This window comes from Bos taurus, chromosome Y, assembly GCF_002263795.3.
Source record: "Bos taurus isolate L1 Dominette 01449 registration number 42190680 breed Hereford chromosome Y, ARS-UCD2.0, whole genome shotgun sequence".
Lineage (NCBI taxonomy): Eukaryota > Metazoa > Chordata > Mammalia > Artiodactyla > Bovidae > Bos > Bos taurus.
This window is the reverse complement of record NC_082638.1, coordinates 30515605-30537266: the sequence shown is the minus strand read 5'-3', so window position 1 is coordinate 30537266 and position 21662 is coordinate 30515605. Positions and strand designations below refer to the sequence as shown.

The window sequence follows — 21662 nt, the reverse complement described above, 5'->3', positions numbered from 1 at the left end:
ATCAACATGGAACAAAGCTATTATTCTTGAGTCATGTAGACTTGTAGTCATAGGTTATTCATCTTTCATTTAGTCTCTTTGATGCTCAGTATCTTTATTTGTAAGATAAGGGTGTTTATAACTACCATAGAGTTTTGGAGATAACCAAATAGTACATTTTTCTGTACTTAACTAATATGTAGTATATTTATACCTAGGTGGCAGTTTATTTAAAGGAAGCACTGGGACTTGTGGTCACACCCTCCAAGAACAAAAAAGTATTTAAAATATGGAACCACCATGGATGTCATGTGAAGAAGAACAAGAGCCAGAACCACAGAAAAGCGAGGGAGAAACCAAACTAGTAAATGATGAAGATGCTGAACTCATCTTGGTTGGAGTGGAACATGTACATGAGGATGATGATGTGATCTTTGTTGGGATGACCTCAAATTCAAAACCAGTCATTTCAAACATACTGAACAGAGTTACCCCAGGTTCTTGTTCAAGGAGAAATAGGTGTGGTCACTTCAGGAAAGATAATGCTCAGAAATTACAGCCTGTTAGTCATGTGACTCCTACATCAGAAGCAAAGACTGTCTTGCCACTTTCTGTCTCTGAATCAAGATCAACAGATAGTCCTATTATTATTGAGTCTTTGTCCAAAGCGGATTCTAAAAATATTTCACCACAAATAATGCCTAATAGCTTTTCAGAGTTATGTTCTCCTTTGATTACCTTCACAAGTTCATTGCAGCATCCAGTAGAAACAGCAGTTTCTGCAGGAGATATGGATAAAAGTCCTCGTGTATCAAAGCGAGTTTCCACTTCTGAAACAAATAGCACAAGTCCCAAAAGGCCTACACTCAGTGATGGAGTTATAGGAGAACATTCTTTAGCTTTGTCCCTTTCAGGTACTTTTCATACAGTGACTACTCAGCAAAGCACACCAGACAGTGTTCATAACTCATTAAGCCATGTTCAGAGTGGAGAACCTTGTCCAACAGCTTTTCCAAAGGACAATGTTCATTGCAAGCCTGTAAGTCCTGTAGGGGGAAATGTATTGACAAAAACTGACTTTCCAAGTGTATCAAGTCAAAATAAGTTTGCTGATCCCACAGAAGGCAATCTGATTGTGTTACTTCGTGACTTCTACTATGGACAGCATATAGGAGATGGGCAGCCAGAACCAAAAACTCACACAGCCTTTAAATGCCACAGCTGCTTGAAGGTTCTAAAAAATGTTGAGTTTATGAATCACATGAAGCACCATTTGGAACTTGAGAGGCTGAGAGGTGACAGCTGGAAATACCACACCACCTGCCAGCACTGCCACCGCCAGTTTCCTACGCCCTTCCAGCTGCAGTGTCATATTGAAAGTGTCCACACTTCCCAGGAGCCCTGCACAGTCTGTAAAATCTGTGAATTGTCCTTTGAGGCAGATCAGATTCTCTTACAGCACATGAAAGATAATCATAAGCCTGGTGAAATGCCCTATGTATGCCAGGTTTGCAGTTACAGATCATCATTCTTTGCAGATGTGGATGCACATTTCAGAGCATACCATGGTAACACTAAGAATTTACTTTGCCCCTTTTGTCTCCAAATTTTTAAAACTGAAGCACTATACATATGTCATTATAGACAGCACTGGGCAAAGCGTTTTCACCAGTGTTCCAAATGTCGGCTACAATTTTTAACTTGTAAAGAGAAAAGGGAGCACAAGACCCAGTGTCATCAAATGTTTAAGAAGCCTAAGCAGCTAGAAGGATTACCTCCTGAAACAAAAGTTGTTATTCAGGTATCACTGGAACCCCTTCAACCAGGATTGGTGGAAGTAGCATCCATTACTGTGAACGCATCTGATTCTGAACCATCACCCCCCAAATCTAAAAGTAGGAGGTCAAAAAAACCCGGTTAAGTCTACTTTAAGTAAGTCTGAAGCAAGTATTTCAAAGTTATAAACTCCATTAAAAACAAAAAATTCAACTATAGCATTATTCAATAATAAATACAGAGAAACCAATGCGTAATTTATGTGTTTTTGTTTTAAATACATGAAGTATAGTTTTGTTTGAATATTGAGATGTTATTTAAAAATATATTACCTGTTTTTCATACAGTTGTCTTAGCACTAAAAAGTATGTGTGCGTGTGTGTGTGTGAGAGAGAGAGAGAACGAGAGAGGTGGCGAAAGGAAAAGTAACAGCCTATTTTGGTATTTCATGTTATTTGTAAGTTTGAAAGCTCTGCTATACGTATAATCTGTAGAGTGTTTTAGCAACGTAATTTTCAACTGTTTTCATGCCTTGACTATCTCAATATTAACTATATAGACAGATTGGAATGGCTTTGTTATTGTATGTTCCCTTGTGCTGCTGAACTCTCCGAAGTGCCTCTGTTGTGCTGATCTAAGATAACCTGGCTCCAAAAGCCTGGTGTGGAGAAGTTGATGGAGAAGCTATGATGTGAGTTGGGACCAGACATGGGATTTAGTCAGTGGAGAGCTGTGGCTTCTTGTCCCATTGGAGGAAGAGGTATGCATTCCCTCCAGGCATGGAGCCAAGGCAGAAGGAACACTGTCTCAGAGTGTCTTTACCTAGCCCAGGGACATCTCAAGAAAGCCAACCATTTAAATGCCTGTGTTTGGTGAGAGGCCCCTGCAAGCATCAAGCAGGCCCTGTGTTATCATTGACTGCAGTTGGGGAAGCGGAGATAGTTAAGAGAATGGGACCTGGTTCCTGTGGACCTCCTGTTTAGTGATCAAAAGGGGAATTTGATTCATTCCATCCCCTTTCCCATTTGGCTAGCCTTTAGTCACAGTGAAGTAGCCATATCTGTCTCAGTCACAAAAGTAAAGCAAGTTAAGATTCCCAAGTAAAAAAGCCTTGACATCCAGTTTGATTTGTACTGGACCCATAGTTTTAACTGAAAAGGATCAAACACAGGGAATCTGTTCAGTTTCTGAATTGGGCTAAATTTAGTTCTCTTACCCTTAAGCTACAATGGAGTTGTGTGAGAATAGTAAATGTAGTGGATACAGAGGGTCCAGGGTGATTAAACCCTCTATAGAACTTTTCCTTACCTTTTCCAGTTACATGTATCTTACCCTAGTTGAACATGTGAAGATTTCAGTTTTGTATCTTATCTTGCCTTGAACACGAATGTATTGCAGTTAACAGCTAATTCTTTGTGTGGGTAATTTCCCATTTTATCAAACTAATACTGATTTTCAGTCTTACTTGACACCGTCTGATGTGCAGGAATTGTCTCATTTATTTGTGTAATTATCACGTCATAGAATTATTATCCTTCCGCTACTCTATCCAGCTATCTAGTCTGTGATTATACTTGTGGAAACCTTTTTTCTTGCGGTCTCCAAGAGCTCTTTCACAGACCTGCAGGGTACCCTCTAAATATTGGTTCCTGAACATCAGCACACTTGGCTTCCTCTGTGTGTTCCTGGAGTTGAGTCTCCTCCTGGAGTTGAATGCCATACTTTCTCCACTTCTGGCACAGTTACCTAGCAATCTCTGTGCACCATTCAAGGAAACTGGGATCCTGGCTGTATACCTATGCCAGGAGAAATCTCTCCATTTCCTCTTCCTTTCTCCTCCTCTTTGTCTCTCCCCACTATTTTTCCCCCTCCACAATTTATTTAAATGCTCTAAGCTTTCACAGAACCCTGGAAAGTGGTAATCACCAAGGTATTAGCATCCATCTCAGAACGGAAGAGGAAGGACTACAGATGACTAAGCTAGAGTAAGCCTATTGTCTCCATTTTAGGTAATTTCTTGAGTGTAAATTCAAATACAAGTAGATTGTATTTATTTATTCAATGCTTGATTGATTGGTTTGCACTTTGAATATATTACTAGGCCTTTCCAGTTAATTTTCTTGGGCCAAAGCACTTTGCAAAGTGTCAGCTTAAACCACTTTTAGGTGTATAAAGTGTGTGTGTGTGTGTGTGTGTGTGTGTGTGTGTGTGTGTGTGTGTATGTGTGTCCTGGTCTCAGGTGAAAACTCTATGTATAAATAAATGTACAGACCATTGCATTCTTATCTCCTTTATTCTATTTCTATAGTAAAAATATGAAATGTTTTCTTCATATGTTTTTATTGTTGCTTAGTATTTTGAACACAGTTACTGTTGTTTGCTCTGAAGTATGCTCCTAAGGAGTACAAGTTGTATTTATTGCCAAATAAAAAGGTCCCAGTGATATGGTCCCTGACTACTTCCTCTCTTCCATTCTCTGTCGTTTTACTCTACTATTTTCCCCACTGGTGCCCTGTTTTTGACAACACTGGCCTTGCTTTTCCTTAAGCAAATACATTTCTTCCCAATCCAAAAACTTTGCAACTGCTGTTCTTCTGGAAATGCTCTTCCCCTAGGCCTGCATGGCTTGCTACCTCCCTTGTTTGAGCTTCACCAGTGCTGTTCAAATCACACAATGAAATCCTCAACCCTCTCCAGTTCCTCCTCCTCCTTAAAGGCACTTTAAGTCTCTACTCTCTGCTTACCTCTCCAGCCTAAATTTCCTACTTTACACACACACACACACACACACACACACACACACACACACACACACTGAGAAGAGATAATAACATCAGGGCTTTGCTTCTTAGAATTAGCTTGAGTCAGTTTCTGTGCCTGCAAATAAAATATAGTTAATAGTGAATTGAGTTCTTTCAGGAGCTTCCTCTGTTTTTCTGTTGATACCTCTGTATTTTTTTCAGGCAATGACACTTTGTTTTGTTTACAAATGTATTGAATATCTGTCAAGATCACTATTTTGTTATTGCCCTTTGTGAATTCCTTGTCTACTTTGCTTGTTCTTTCAGGTAAAATTTATTGTTTTATTAATGTTGCCAAAACATTCTAAGTAAAATTACTATTTATAGAAATAAAATGTTTTTTACAAAAATATTTCTGCTGTCCATATTTTTACAAATAACATGGCATATTTCTATTTTTTTTTTCATAATCGTATTGTGTTTGCCACAAATTCTAAACACTGATGTGTAAATGGGTTTTCTTGTTCTTAGTACCATCAAGGGCAATGAGGATATGGCTTAATGAATTTCTATTTCTGTTTTTAGATTTTAAAGAGAATTGTTTTATTGGGAAGTTTACAATATCTGTTGAGACATTTCCTTTTCTATCTTTCTCCCTTCCTTTCCTTTTCTTCCTTTCTTCCCCTGACTCTCTTCCTCTTTCTTTCCTTCCTTTTCATTCCCCAGGGTTTTGCTTGACTGGATCTTTCCTGAAACAAAAGTAATTCCACTCAGATTTGAACATTATCGTTTCAGAACCACATTCCATTTCTCATTTCTAGTACTGGAATTAACCTCCTCTTCCCCTTATTAGATTGCCACAGTTGTATCAGTGTTTCTGATTTTGTTTTTCCAAGAAGCAGCTCTTGTTTTCTTAAATACATTAAAAAAAAAAAAAAGTCTGATCTCAGGTTAGTGCAAATCACTCAGGAGGAGAAGGGCTTGCCTTCACGGCAAGGATAAGCTTCTTGTATGAGTGCTGGTGTCCAGACAGTGGCAAAGGGGAACAGCACCACTTAAAGAGACAGAGACTCATATACACCAGCCCTGGTACATACATAGAAGGATTGTCCAAAACAGTGCTATGCCAGAAGCAGAGATAAAGAGACACAGAGTGAGCTCTGTACCCTAAGGCTCTGGTGTCCCTGAACAATGGGGATCAACTGTTGCAAACCGTCGGGTTTTTCCCCACTCCGCTAGCATCTGGACAGCAACAGGTACTCTGTCCCATGGAGAAAAGTATCCAGCCACTTGGAGCCCCTGTCTATCATTTGGATACTCAGGGAGAGCTCTCGGTTATTGAAGGTCCTGTGGGACACAGGAGTGTGTTGTTCAGATTGCGGAGCAGGAACCCGTGGTTGAAATTTCCAAATGCAGGTCAATGACAGCACCTGGGGTAGCGGCAGATGCAAAATCTGCTATCTCCCTAAAGCAGAATCTGGCCACGTGGTGGAGCTGGAGCCCAGGAACCGCGGAAGATGTCCTCCGGTCTAGGGGCATGTCCATAAGGGTGCCGTCCAGTACCCTCTCAGCCATTGGTCTAGATTTGGGCCAGCAGCATGTGCGTGGCTCACAGCCTAGGGCAGTGCCTGTTTGGCTGATGTACCAGAGCCTGTTCACCCCGTCCTGGGCTGACCACCACCCCTTTCTTCAGCCTCAGTCCACCACAGACACACCAGCCACTGCCTCCCGACCATGCCTCTCACTCCCCACCCCTAAAAAGCAAGTTGGCCCCACAGGTTTTTTGCAGCCTGGGCCGCCATTGCACACCACTTGCTTTGGTGCTCTTATGTCCCATCCTTTCATATCTGACCCAGCCTGGGGTCATGGTCAGGGCCAAGAAGAGCATGAGAGGTGGTCAGAGGAATGTCGGAGTGTCCTGGGACCCCAGACCTTCTTAATTGTGAGCCCGGGTGCTCATGGGGATGGGGCCCTGAAGCCTGCCCTTGTGATGCTGTGCATGGCTGCGACCTTGCAGCCACCAGTTGTCACACCAGGCGAAGATGCCACTCTCTTCAGTGTGGAGGCAGCAGGGGACCTGCTGGACAGGACCTCTGCCCTGGTGGACAGAGACATGGCGCAGATCAGGCGGATGTTCCAGCTGCTTGTGGAAGACATCATGGAGGAGGTGGAGGTTTTGGCTGATGAGAAGCAGCAACAGGGGTCCTCCCAAGACTTGGATGAGAAGATATTAGAGGAACAAGGCCAGCAACGGCCGGGAGGCCTGAATGAACTTCTGGCGCTAGATGCGCTTCAGGCTCTGGCCACCCTGCAAGTGGAACTGAGCTCTGACCATGAGAAAAACTGCAGGGCCTAAGTTTAGTTCATGTGCAAGAGCCATCAGAGGAGGAAGTGTGACTTGGCTCAGAGGAGTGCCATTATCCAGGGCATCCCTGGCTTCTAGGTCAAAGTGGTATCCTTTCTGCTGCTCCTTGGGGTCTGCTGCTCAGGAGGAGGAGGAGGTGCAGGGGCAGGAGCAGGAGGATGGGTGGGGGCGAGGGCGCAGGATGCGTGCTGGTGGACCCTGAAGGAAGTGTGGTACTGGGCAATTGGCAGGCTCCAAAGGCACAGCTGAGTAGAGTTCAGGCAGGGCCTCACCTGTGAGTGTTGCAGTCATGACTTTGTGTGTCTACTTCAGGCCTGCATCTGAGGAGGAGCAGCTCCGAAGCCTCTAAGTCAGGAATGACCAGAGTCAGTACCCCAGAGCAGCCTCAGCAGACAGTTATTATAAATGTGGATGATCCCAAAAATAACTGACATGGGAGTCACACACACACACACACATAAACATACACAAACACACACCAACTCCTTTGCTTTCGGACATGATTTGTTACAACGACTGCAAGTTGTTTGACCACGTAAGCAATGACATGCCACTACTCAGCATACACAAGTCTGGAGAAGAGTAGGGATCAGAAACAGCCCCTTCTTGGGGAATGCAGACCACCTCAGATACAGAACACCACAAGGAACCCAGAGCCATGAGCGTGCCTGATGGTATGGCAGGGCCTGAGGACAACCGTGGTGGCTGGGCAAGCCACAAAAAAGTTTGTCCTTTTTTCCTCCTTGAGAATTCCAGCATCCTTGACGATGCCTGTTCCAGTGTCCTTCCACCCCAGACTAGGGCTGATGTTCCTGGCTCTTCTTGGCCTAGTATGTGGCTAATATGGCTCCTTAACCTAAAGCAGATTATGAACCACCCTCAAGTTTCTGTCATCATCAGCGACCAAGATAAAGACTTTCTCAGCTACCTGATCAATTTGCAGGTCAGTGAGGGAGACTGAAGATGGGTGGGTATGGGACTTGGTGGGGAGTGGGAGGATCATGTTATCCATGTTCCTACACTGTGAGAGTTTGGAGATGCTTCGTGGAAGCTGTTAATGAAAGGTTGTTGTTGAATCATGCGAATACACCGGGATTCTTGGCCCCCGGAGGAGAAGAATTCAATCCGGGGCCAGAGACGAGGCTTGATCGCTCAGAGCTTTTGTGTAGTAAAGTTTTATTAAAGTATAAAGGAGATAGAGAAAGCTTCTGACATAGGCATCAGAAGGGGGCAGAAAGAGTACCCGCTTGCTAGTGTTAATAATGAGGTTATATAATCCAAAGAATGTCTGGAGGTTGTAAAGACCTCCTCCGACCTACTCCCATAATTTACATTTTAAGATAACACTGTTCTCAGGCAAGATACATCCTTGTAAAGACCAGGTATACTCCCATAATTAACTTTTTAAAATAACAGAAGGTTGAATCCAAAGACTGTCCTTAGGCAGGATACATTATTGGTATATAATCCTAAGGAATGTGGAGAAAGAAAAAAAGTTTGTCCTTTTTTCCTCCTTGAGAATTCCAGACCCCTCTCTCTTTGGGGACCCCTAGACTCCCTATCAACCTGCCTAGGAAATGACTCTCTCATTCCCCCCTTTTCTTTTAGGAGAATTATGTTGCCTAGGGAAAAGGGGCGTCGTTCTCGTTCCATAACTGCTTCCAAGCTGATAAGGGGCGCTGTCCCTAAATTGGTGAGGCAACATATTCTCCTAATCCTCATATTGAGGATATCTGATCCAGGGGCCCCAAATAGTAGCTGGAGGAAGCTACAGCAGTAGCAGGAGTTTGAGCAACCATTTGTAACTTAAAAGCTTTCATGCGGCTAGAAACAAATCCAGTTATACAATTACAGATGCAGGGAGCAAACAGCAAGAACAAAACAACCAGAATTATTGTAATTAAGATAGTTGTCCACCATGGGGAATTAGTTAACGTTTTCCAAAGTGAAGCAATTGAGGCTTCAGGAGTGTCCATGGCCCTAATCATCTTGTTCATGTGGTTAGTAAAATGAGTAACATTCGTGCTCATATCAGGTATATATGTACAGTATTGGGTATGAATAATGGCACAAGTTCCTCCTTGTGCAGCTGTCAGAATATCTAGAGCCAATCTGTTTTGTAAAACCACCTTTCTAATTTGTGCTTGTTCAGCATTAAGAGCTGAAATAGCCTTTTGAGAATCCTGTAATGCCTGTTGAGTAAAATTAGTCAAAGCATCCACTCGTAACATAACATCTGTAGTTCCCAAAGAGGGAACAAACGCTGCAGCCAAATAATCATACCAATAAAATACAGACCTTGCCCACCGAGTTCTAAGGTGGGGTAAATTAGCAGGCTTTTCTGGAAGCTCTGAAAATATAAAGCCATGAGTAAAGGCTAGACCCAGGGTGCACCTCCCTATCCAACCACGGGGGAGCCATGCCCATAGGTAAGAGCCACATATCCAATAAGTCCCGTTTGGAGCAAGCCAGCGCGACTGAGATATCCAGTCCCAATTCGTGCCTGGCCAGACAAAGGGAGAACCTGAACTGGGATTGGAAAACACGGGAATGATTACATTGCATGTTTCCTGAGACAAATATCCCATTTGTTTCCAATCATTGTAATTAAGTTGTTGGCTAACTTTTGGGGATGGCTCTGTTTGTTCCCAGCATATAGAGGCAGTAGATATTAAATGTCCTTTTTCAGGAGTTAGCCATGTAACCTCATCCCATATTTGATAAATGTCAGGTAAAAAACCATTAGATCTAGACCTATTTTCCTTATATGTAGCAAAATAGTCATTGAACCGAGACAATGTATAATCAAAATTAAAAGTCACATTATGTCCATAGTTAGAGTACAAAGTGTTGCACCAGTCCATTTTAGGGTTAGTAGATGTCATCAGATGAAGAAGAGGCATCGCACGTGATTGTTGTCGAAGGTATTCACAGACTTGGAGAAAGTCTTTATCTTGAAGTGGGGATGTCCACCACGGGAAGCCTTCCACTGACGAAGAGGGGAGTGCTCCGCAGACCCAGCAGTTAGACGGATTGTGGAATGCAGCATAGGAGTGAGCCCAGGACAAGAAGACATTGTCTTGAGGATCCAATGGCAGACTCAGGATATTTGGAGTCAGCAGAAGTAGACTCACATAGATTATCAGGCTCATCCGCTGCCCTTTGCTTAACTCTAGAGCTCGGGTCAGGGCCACAAGCTCCGCTAACTGAGCACTAGTTTCCTGGGGGAGAGATTTTGCTTCTAAAACCTGTTCAGCAGTCACCACGGCATAACCCGCTTTACGCTTTCCATCCTGAACAAAAGAACTGCCATCTGTAAATATTTCCATGTCAGGATTGTCTAATGGGGTATCCTTTAGATCTCCCGAGCTGCATAGTTTAAAGTTAGGAATTGAGAACAATCGTGATCAGGTGTTTCATTTTCCTTCTCAGGAAGGAAAGTGGCAGGATTTAAATTTCCACAAACTTTAAGCTTAGTTACTGGTCCTTCTAACAACAATGACTGATACTTAAGAAGCCTACTGTCTGTCATCCAAATATTAACGTTAGAATTTAAGATTCCACTCACATCATGAGAAGTCAGTGCAGTAAGGTTTCGTCCATTAATTATTTTTAAAGCTTCAGGTGCTAATAAAGCCGCTGCCCCAATTACTCTTAGGCAGTGGGGCCACCCACAAGAAACTACAACTAATTCTCTGCTTAGATAAGCAATAGGTTGCTGGTGAGGCCCTCGGGGTTGTGTCAAAACTCCCAATGCCACACCTTTTCTTTCAGTGACAAACAAATTAAATTCTGACCCTGTGGGCAAGCTCAGAGCTGGAGCTTGCAGGAGAGCAGTCTGAAGCACCTTAAAAGCCTTTTGAGTTTCTGGAGACCAAACCAGTTTGTCAGTTTGGGCCTGCTGAGTTTCAGCTATAAGTTTATATAAAGGCCAAGCAAGTTCCCCATAACCCAGAATCCAAATGCGACAGTAACCTGTGATTCCCCAAAATCCTCTCAATTGTCTTAAAGTCATAGGTAGGGGGTGATTTAGTATAGGTTTAATTCTCTCAGGGCCTATGGCCCTAGTCCCTTCTGATATGATTAGGCCCAGATATCTAACCGATTGTTGACAAAGCTGAGCCTTTTCTCTTGATGCCTTGTAACCACAGCCTGCCAGAAAGTTTAAGAAATCTTCTGAGGCTCGCGAACAAGCTTCCTCTGTCTCAGCACAGAGCAAAATATCATCTACATATTGTAACACCACTGCTTCAGAGCTATTAAAGTTTTGCAAATCTCGTGACAAACTTTGTCCGAATAAGTGAGGACTGTCACGAAATCCCTGGGGCAAAACTGTCCAGGTTAACTGAGAAGCTGGCTGCGTAGGGTCTTCAAAGGCAAATAGGAATTGACTTTCTTCCGCCAAAGGCACTGAATAGAAGGCATCCTTTAAATCAATTACTGAGAAATATTTGGCCCGTTCAGGAATTTCAGACAATAGAGTATAAGGATTAGGCACCACGGGGTGTAAAGGAACTACAGCCTCATTTATTATTCGTAAGTCTTGAACTAGTCTCCATTTACCATTCGATTTCTTTATACCCAAAATAGGAGTGTTGCAAGGACTGTTACAGGGAATTAATAGTCTCTGCTCCTTTAAATTTTCGATGATGGGTTTTAACCCTTCCTTAACTTCAGGTTTCAGTGGATACTGCTTCTTATGTGGAAATACGTGTGGGTCTTTGAGCTTAACAACTACAGGAATAGCATTTTGTGCTCGACCCACAGATTTTCCATCAGCCCATACTCTAGGATTTACATTTTGTTCAACTAAAGGGAGAGAAAGGGAGGGCTCCATATTCATGAAAACAGAGGCATGGACCTTGCTCAGTATATCCCTTCCCAAAAGGGGTGAGGGAGATTCTGGCACAATCAGAAACTCGTGTGAAAACAGCACAGAATCCCAGTTGCAAGATAAAGAATAACTGAAATAATATCTTTTGGCTCGTCCAGACAGTCCCATTACGGAAGCGGATCGGGAAGAAAGTGGGCCAGGGGCTTCAGTAAGCACAGAATAAGTTGCCCCAGTATCTAAAAGGAAATCGACGGATTGGCCCCCCACAACTATTAATACCCGGGGTTCCTCAGGTGTAATTAGGACAGGAGCTTGTGTGGGGACCCCCGGGCACCTTCAGTCCTGATTGTCTTGAGAGTCCGACCCTGGAGACCTACACCTCTGGGGGCAGTCTCTCTTCCAGTGTGGTCCTTTGCAGACCGGACATGGAGCCGGGGGCGGCTTAGATGCCTGAGGGCAATCCCGCTTGAGGTGCCCCTCCTTTCCACAGCAGTAGCAAGCCCATCCCTTTTCACCTGGGCCCCTCTGGGCATTTTTCTCAGGCTGTTTAAGAACGTTTTTCATAGCCATGGCGAAGGCTTCCACCTTTTCCTTTGTCTTTTTTTGCCTTTCTTTCTTTTCCTCATATTCCCTACCATAATAGACTGTCTGAGCCAGTTGTAACAGAGTATCTAAAGACTGATTTGGTCCATACGCCTGTTTTAATAGCTTACGGCGGATATCTGGAGCCGACTGAGTAAGAAATCTATCTTTTAAGATCACTTTTCCCTCTTCACTTTCGGGATCAATCTCAGTGAATCTGCGAAGGCCTTCTCTCAGTCTATCTAGGAATTTACCAGGAGCTTCTTTCTCCTCCTGTTCTGTATCTGCCAATTTGCCATAGTTTAAAGGCTTAGAACGCGCCTGCCTAAGTCCTTCAAGAATACATCTAACAAAATGACTCTGATCCCATCTTCCTTTAGCTGTGTTGCAGTCCCAGTCTGGTTCTATAGTTGGGACTGCCTGATTCCCAGTGGGGAGGGCCGCTATCTTGTTCTCCCTCTTCCCTACTGATTCATTACCAAGCCACTCATCTCCATAAGCAACCGCTTTTCCCAAAACTCCAGTCTTTGACTCAGGAGTCAGCGTTTGTCCCAAGATATACATCACATCCTTCCAAGTGAGGTCATAAAGCAGAGTAACACCTTTAAAAGCTCTAATATATTTTTCTGGGTCCTCTAAATAGTCTCCCAGATCCTCCTTGATTCTTTGTATTTCTTGATAAGAAAAAGGCTTATTAACTCTCACAGACTATTTCTCCTGGTGGGTGTTTCATAAAGAGACAACAGCTTGTGTGGCTGTTCCTCAGTCTCTCTGGCTGCTCTGCGCATATGATCTCAGGGATAGATTGGAGAAACCTGTTTTTCTTCTTCTCTTTGTCTCCTGTCCTCCATCTCATCTCTTACTTCGATGGTCTGAGTTTCTACTGAAACCAGAGTAGTCTGAGGTCGTACTGAGACAGGAGTTGTTTGGACCTCCATGTGGGCAGTTTGAATCCCAGTTTGGAGTCCCAGGTACGGGGGCAAAGGAAGAGGATAGGGGGGAGCTGAAGGTTTCACACCCAAATCTATACCCTTAGGACATAAGTCTGGCATATTTCGCAGACAGAAAAAGGGCAACACATATGCTACTTCTACCCATTTCCCTTGTTCCTTACAGAACCTGTCTAATTGTAGAACAGTGTTATACTTAAGAGACCCTCCAACTGGCCACCGTTCGCCGTCCTCCAATGGATACCGTGGCCATGCAGTATCACATAGGAAGACCAGGTGTGTCTTCTTTAAGCCCTGGGGATCAAATCTATCCCAGTTTTTCAGGATACAGTTCAAAGGAGTGAGGCTGGAATTGTTAGCTCCCATCTGTAAAAGAGAAAAAAGCGACCAGCGCCATTTTTTCTACCGGAGGCGTCCCTCCCTGCTCTAGATGGGGGTGTAGACAGACCTTACACCAAAAGCTTTTCCTTCCTGGTCGGACTTAGTCTGTCCCTTACCGACGCAGGCGCCGTACTCGTCCCTCCCGGTTCTACCACCGAGATGGGGTGGGGATGTACCAGGGGTAGACTTGATAGCATCCCTACTTGACGTCCAGCTCTTCACCCTTAACCTTGCTTGTCTCTGATGTCACCCGGGGTGAATCAGAGTAACCTTCCGGAATGCCTCCCAAGCTAAGACCATTGTGGGAAACATTCGTCACCTGAGTGCCTGTGCACGACCCTGAGTATTTCTTGACCACAATAAGACCGACGCGAACATAAAACTGAGATGTTCTTTCCAAGCATCACCACACCAGTATAACAGCCTCCTCTGATCCACTAAGAGCCGGCATTACCAAAGAAAAAAAAAAAAAACCCATCGCAGTCCCAATCTGAGTAACCTTTAACCTCAGAGATGTTCTGGGAGCTAGAGCTCCATCTAGCTTCCGAACTTTCGATTCCTAGCGAGGCTAGACACTTTCTTGACTACGAATCCAAGTTTGGGACCTAAGCCACAGTACACAGTAACAGTATATATCACAAGTCCCTTGAAAGTCTATGATCCGATAGATTAGGTTAGTACTTCTAATTCCCAAGGAGTTATGAAATGGTCAAAGAGACCGAAAAGTTTGACCGAGAAAGGAGAGTTCGGTCCACACACTTTGCCCATTTCTGGTCGGTTCCCGAAGGAGACATTGGGTACCTCTTGGCATTGGCATGTCGGTATAACGCCCCGACAGGTTTCTGCCATAAGCCCTATGAGATCACCGTGGAACCGCAGAGCAGAGCTCCTTACTTGTTTCACGCAGGGCATGCCATTCATTCACACAAGCACACGGTAGAGTTAGTAAAGCACAGCAGAAAACGTGTTCGCCAAGAGAACAAAGAACTAAAGCTCCAAGCATCCTTACCTTGTCCTGACGGATCCCGGACGAGCCCCCAAGATGAAAGGTTGTTGTTGAATCACGCGAATACACCGGGATTCTTGGCCCCCGGAGGAGAAGAATTCAATCCGGGGCCAGAGACGAGGCTTGATCGCTCAGAGCTTTTGTGTAGTAAAGTTTTATTAAAGTATAAAGGAGATAGAGAAAGCTTCTGACATAGGCATCAGAAGGGGGCAGAAAGAGTACCCGCTTGCTAGTGTTAATAATGAGGTTATATAATCCAAAGAATGTCTGGAGGTTGTAAAGACCTCCTCCGACCTACTCCCATAATTTACATTTTAAGATAACACTGTCCTCAGGCAAGATACATCCTTGTAAAGACCAGGTATACTCCCATAATTAACTTTTTAAAATAACAGAAGGTTGAATCCAAAGACTGTCCTTAGGCAGGATACATTATTGGTATATAATCCTAAGGAATGTGGAGAAAGAAAAAAAGTTTGTCCTTTTTTCCTCCTTGAGAATTCCAGACCCCTCTCTCTTTGGGGACCCCTAGACTCCCTATCAACCTGCCTAGTAAATGACTCTCTCATTAATGGGAGGCAAGCTGAGGTCCCTAGAAGCTTGCACCTTTCTCTTCTCCCTATCCTAGCAGGTACAGGTTCGAGCCATCCCTGGTCCCACAGCAAGTTGATCTTTTCCTTTAGGTATAACCCCTACTTTTTGAACACAGTGATCATTAAGGAGTATTACCTTGACATCACTGATAAAACGTGGCTCCTGGGGTGATGAGTGTGGGTGTGCAAGGGTGTGCATGATTCACCTGCGGGATCCGCACCTGTCTCCCCTGTCATTCTTCAGGGTAAAGGGCACATCATTCCACACCAGTCCATTGGTTCTGGGACTTTGAACAGGGAGGACCCAGCTGCAGGCTGGTCACCAGGAACCTTAATTTTCTCAACTGGTTGTCAGGCCACAACTGCCCAGAATCAAACAGGATTGTTGAGGTGGACTAGTTTTGGTCCTGCATACAGTTGATGCTTGATGTTGGAGTTCTTGGCTGCTCATGGGAAGGTTCGGGTCCTGGTCAGCCCAGAGGTGACATTCCTTGTGTTGCCACCAGATAATCAGCTAAGACGAGTAGGGTGATCCCCTGAAGTACTACCCCAGCAGGGAAGATTCTTCCGTGAGTGGTAACTGACAGAGACACATGTGGTAAAGGGTCTGGAGGTGGGCCGTGAAGGGACAGCCATGTTGGAGTCGTGACACTGTCCTTTCCCAAATGGGGATGCTCAGGCTCATGCAAGCTGGCTGAGGAGCATGAATTTGGGCCATGCATATAGCAGGTCGCCTGCTGAGGCTAGGGCCTGAGCATTCAGTGTGTCCGTGAGTGAAACAAGTCTACCTCAAATCAGTTGTGGTTGTAGCATAAGACTCCTAGGTGATACTACTATAGGCAGGGTGAAGTAAGTATCTTTTTCAGAATCATCCTGTTGTGGGTCCTCCCATCTTCTGGCCTCCTGTTGCTCACTGAGTTTGACATTGCCTGGGCCCTTCATTCCTGTCCCTTAACCTGGGAAGGTCTATCATTGAAAGGGCATCCTGTCTGGGATCCCAGTGCACCTGTGTGCTGACGTTGGGTTCTTCTGTGAATTTCCACATGCACCGCTTGGTGGCTCACAAGCACCACACATGCTGCGCTGGAAGCGGCTTCAGGCTACCTTGGGAAAATATGAAAGAGCTCGTGGAGGAGGTGAACAGGAAAGAGCTCGTGGAGGACATGAACAGGGAGCCACAAGGGCAGGGCATGGTGCCCACCGACTACATCCCTGATATTGCAGAGACCACCCACCCTTAGACTGGGGACACCTCATGCCTCCACTTATGGTAACTAGGCTCCTCCTCTCCTGTCACCTTCATCTCTGTGTCTTCCCTGGGCTACACACACAACCACACACACTCACAAACACAGCCGACATAAGCACATGCGTGTATACACACACATGCTCGGCACGGAGACACAAACACAATCAGGGAACACGGGCTTCTGAAACACATGAGTTTCCTGTTTGCATTTGTGTTCCTGTGCCGAGCATTTGTGTGTATACATGTGTGTGCTTGTGTCGGCTGTGTTTATGTGTGTGTGTGTGTGTGTGTGTGTGTGTGTGTCTGGCCCAGGGCAGACACAGAGATGAAGGAGACAGGAGAGGAGGTGCCAAGCAACCAAAAGAGGAGGCACGAGGCGTCCCCAGTCTAAGGGTGGTTGGTCGCCGTATCTCTGCAGTACCCTGTACAGGATGGGAACGGGGAAAGGATGGCCAGTGATAACTCCAGACCATGGCTCCAGAAATCTGCAATTAAACCAAACACAAAAACAAGCTCATCATTTCTACCATGTTGCTGTGTGTGTTTGGACCGGGAAGAGGGGGTGCATGGCCTGAGGATTCACCCAGGACAAATCAGGTGGGGTAGGGCTTTGAGAACACTGGCTTTGGAGCCCTCAGCCTGTGGTCACATGGGCCGGCCTTTGGAAATGGTGGATGTGGCTATGGCAGGACTGGGATGGTGAGGAGGCTAAGGTCCTGCAGAAAAGGGCAGAGACCTGAAGGAGAAAGAGCCACAGATTGTCTGCTGCACTGGAGACTTGTTCCACACACGTAAGGAGAACTGGAAAGGTCCTGGGCTGTACTGCCCAGGATCAGCCCAAAAGCCAGCATGCTATGTCCATGACAGTGGCACACACTGACACAATGTGACACAAAATGGAAGATAAGGTAAGGCAGGCTGTCTGTGCAAAATGACAGGCCTCCTAGGAGAGACAGGATGTGAGTGTGGCATGCCTCCAGGCACTTCCAGCCTCCCTGGCAGTGCAGGTAGGCAAAGAAAGTGCAGGGCCTAGTGTACGTGTGTGGCCCTCCGCTGGGTTGTGCCTGTGAGGGAGGGAACAGGGAGGAAGCAAGGGTGGTGGGCTTATTGCATGTCCCAAGGGAACTCGGGGGAGGGGAGATGGGGAAGCCCCTGGGGGTAATTTGAAGCCTGCTGGTTTTCAGGGTCCAGGGTCTAGGCAATAGCGGTCCTGCCAAAGATACCCCATGGTGTGTGCTCAAAGTCCTGACGTGAATTCCTTCTTTCCTCTGGGGTCATGCCCCTGGCTCTGGGGTCTAGAGGGGTAAAGGTGTGCATCTGCATCTGAGAGAGGATTGTGGCTCTCTCTCTCTGGAGCAGATTCTCTGATTTTGTCATAGGGGATTTGCACCAGGTGACACTCAGTGGGACCCTGCCTTCCAGGTGACTGTCTTGGATGTCTTTGGGCCCAACCAGGGACAGGCTTCTTTGGCACCTTGGCTGTTAGGAAAGCAGATATACCTGATTGTATGAAGACCTACCTGGGCCTAATGAGAGCAACTGAAAGGGAGTCTTGGCATTTAGTCAATCAGTGATGTCTGGGTGGTTCTAACACAGTTGGTGCTAAGTTACAGAGTCAGAAGTGCAACCTGAGATGAGCAAGTGAAAGAAAATAACCAGGACAAAGAAAGATGGGTGCTTACCAAAGTTCATGTTCCTGGAGAAGAAAGCGTGTACTTCTGCATATGTGCAAATTTCCTCTCAGGGATGTTACTGTGTACATGCACATGCACACAAAGAACTACCTGCCAGTACGCTTATGAGTATGAGCTGTCGGAAGTGACCTAACCAGGTAATGGGAGTTGAATAGCAAAGCATGAACGTCATAGGGAAAGACTCCACCTAGACTCCAGCCAGCAAAAGCACTGAAGTCAGGGTACCAATCTCTGTTATCCCACTGAGCAAGCAAGTTCTAAGTGGAGTCAGAATGGTGCACCAAGGATGCCTGGCAGAAAGGAGAGGCAGGAGGAAAGTGCCTGTGGGCGACCAGTGAGAGTTCAAAGATTCCAAGACACAGAACAATCAGCAACCTCAGACAAAGAAGCCAAAGTGGGTGACCACACAACCCCTTGACCACCCGGCTACAAGGGCCGTTCTGTCCTTCTGAAGTGCCAGGCATACTTTCCCTGACCTTGCCATGAGCATGAGTAAGGTTTGCCTTTTTTGTGTGCTTTCAGTGATGGACCAGAAGTGCAGCATAAGGACCTGCTACCTGCAGAGTCTTCCAGTTTGAAACATCACTAATTGAACTCTTTGCAGAACACATATATTGGTATCAGGACTACAGGATGGGTGGCTTAGCTTGATCCTCTTACTGCTCCTGGCCCCACAGGCTTGGGCAACTAGGCAGGCTTGGGTGTGTTCTCACATGGAGAACAGAACCACATTTGCTGTGAACCACCTCAGGAGATCCCATGCATGCAAAGGTCATGCAGAGAAGACCTGACAGGCAAAGGTGGATCAGGACTCGAGGGATTACCTGGACCTGCTCAAGCATCTGCCCGAAACCAAAATCTGTCTCTACTGTTTACTATATTATGCCTTTCAACAATTATTTTGACATTAACAGGGGGCTCTCCCTGACCACCTTTCTCTGAAGAAAATCAATGTAAGGCTCTAGTTAATAAGTCTCCTGGGCTTGAAAGGAACATTTTAATTCTAACCCCTCTGTTACTATTTTGGCTTCCTTGGCAGGTTTATCTACACTCTTGTAACTAATGCACATGATTGTTCACAACACCCCAAGCATAATGTTTGGGTAAAAAAAAAAAAAAAAAAAAAAACTTTATTAGAATAATACTGCATTGTTGAGCCAATGTTTCCTCCCGAATTTCCTTGTCCTTTACCCAATTTGCACCTGGGAGGATATTAGCTAATATAGTTGGTATGCAAGAAAAACAAGCAGTAGCCTTGGTATTAGCAACATAAGACCCTTGAGTTAATAAGTACTTTCTTTGTTGTAACCCACTGCACCTTTGCTTCATAAGAATGTAACTCTGTTTCCTGAGGGGGACTACAGACTGGAAAGATAAAGGGAAAGTAGGTTTTCAGGTTGACCAACATTTATCAAGAAAGAGTCACAAAATGTTAACAGGCCATGGGGCCAGAAGATAATGTACATAACATAAGACCCTTGTTTGTGAAAGCTTTGCAAAAAATGTCCTGGTTTCGATAAAGGTAAAACTGATGGAATGTTGAGCTGATTCTGCATGACTTTGTATCTTTCACTTCTGGAAATATGTAACTCAGAGTATAAAAGCCCCTTTTGAAAATAAAGCTGCAAGACCCGTTTCACCTAAGCTGGGTCTCCCCTGTGTCATTCTGTCTCTCCTCTCTCTCTCTCTTTCTTTCTCTCTCTTTTTCTCAGCCAGATTCCCTAGAGCACAGAGGCTCTCTGAGTTCACTTTTTTGCCCAGGCTTCTAACACCCAATCGAGAAGGTGCTCTGCAACTTCGCTCCATCGAGAGGGTGCCTGTGACCTCCATGAACACAGCAAGTGCTGTGTCAAGGGCTTTATTGCCTTTCTGTGTAAACCAAGGAATATCAGCCTCTTTTTCTCTCCTTTACGTTCTCTCTTTTTGCCCGGGCTTCTAACACCCAATCGAGAAGGTGCTCTGCAACTTTGCTCCATCAAGAGGGTGCCTGTGACCTCCATGAACACAGCAAGTGCTGTGTCAGGGGCTTTATTGCCTTTCTGTGTAAACCAAGGAGTATCAGCCTCTTTTTCTCTCCTTTACTTTCTCTCTTGCTGAGGGTATCCCTGAATCCTGCTGGGGCTGGACCCCAGCAAGTGGCGCCCAGAACAGGAACCTGAAGTTAAGTCTCCCCATTGTCCAGTTTTGGGGATGGCTAGGACTCCACTTAGGGTGCTGCAAACCACTTTGCATAAGATAGGTAGGGTGAGGAAGAGTGGGTAGTGTTGAATCTTTCCTTGAAGCCAGAAATCACTGACACGGGTAACAACAAATCAAAAGAACAACAACCCTTTATAGGAGTAATCTGGCAATTGTTAAATAAAAGAGGAATTAAAGTTAAGAAGGCTAGTATTCAATCCTTTTTTTTACATTTGTACAAGAGCAATGTCTTTGATTTCCAGAAGAGGGCACTGATAACCTAGATACCTGGGAAAATGTAGGGAAACAGGTAAAAATTTATTACACTTTGCATTGCCCAGCAAAGGTAACCACTGACACCCTTTCTCTTTTTAATATGATTAAGGATGCTTTAGATCATGCTCATAAATCTGAAGAGTAAATAATTTGAGACCATAATGTGGGGCGGTTAGGATTGTACCTGCCTAACTGCCAGCAGGGTGAAGAGGGTACAGAATGAATAAGAATATTATCTAGAAAAATAGGTTTCTCTGCATCTAAGAATAGACAAATGTTTATTGAAGTATTACTTCACATGTTGGCCAATAGAGGCATTAAAAAAACCACAGGAAGACTGTCTAAATTTCTATGTTTGTTTTATACTTTGCATAGGCCAGAAAATATTCCTTTAGATGCGTTTGCTCTGTGAAACATGATTAGAAATGTCCTGGACCCTTGTCATGAGGCTGTTAGACAGCCCATATGGGAGGCTATAGCGGTCGGTGGTGGGTCTCCACTTTTGCGCAGATCATATTTTCTGCCATTGATGAACAGGAGGGGGCTTACAGGACCCTACGGTCAGGCGCCCTGGTGAGCCCCCTCCCCCTCTGCACAAACCTTTAAAGACTTATCTACCACTTTCTGATTTAAGGTGATCGCTGCCACCTTCCGTTTGCGCCTCCCAAAGCCTGCAAAGGTCTTGTCTAAAGCTGAAGAAGATAAAAAGTGTTTTGCACAACAGAACTATTAAAGCATACGCATACACAATATGCAGAGCATACTCCTTGGAGAAAACCCCTCAGGGGGGCCTCACCCAGGCTAGGAGAGAAGCGGAATGGTAAGGGGTTTTAACAACAATATTAACCCCGGACATGCTGGTTACTCCAATTGCAACGGGAGTGGCTGGCCCCCTACCTGAGGGTATTGTACGATTTGTGCTTGGGCGTAGCTCGCTGTCTTTTCAAGGAATTTCACTGGTGCCTGTTGTAGTAGGTTCTGATTATATTGGGGAAATTAAAGTTTTGATCTTGCCACTTACCAAAACTGTGCAAATTAATAAAGGTCAAAGAATAACA

General features: G+C 45.0%; 1 protein-coding gene across 1 annotated transcript; it reads left to right on the top strand.

The window, feature by feature from the left end:
• The first annotated feature begins 205 nt into the window (after positions 1-205).
• LOC132344679 (zinc finger protein 280B-like) lies at positions 206-1999 on the top strand. The gene has a single exon (XM_059884319.1). The coding sequence runs from the start codon at positions 269-271 to the stop codon at positions 1898-1900; it is 1632 nt and encodes a 543-aa protein (XP_059740302.1). The 5' UTR covers positions 206-268; the 3' UTR covers positions 1901-1999.
• The last annotated feature ends 19663 nt before the right edge of the window (positions 2000-21662 follow it).

What these genes read in the sequence shown, in the direction of transcription:
- LOC132344679 (XM_059884319.1), top strand. Translation starts at nt 269, where the DNA reads ATGGAACCACCATGGATGTCATGTGAAGAAGAACAAGAGCCAGAACCA.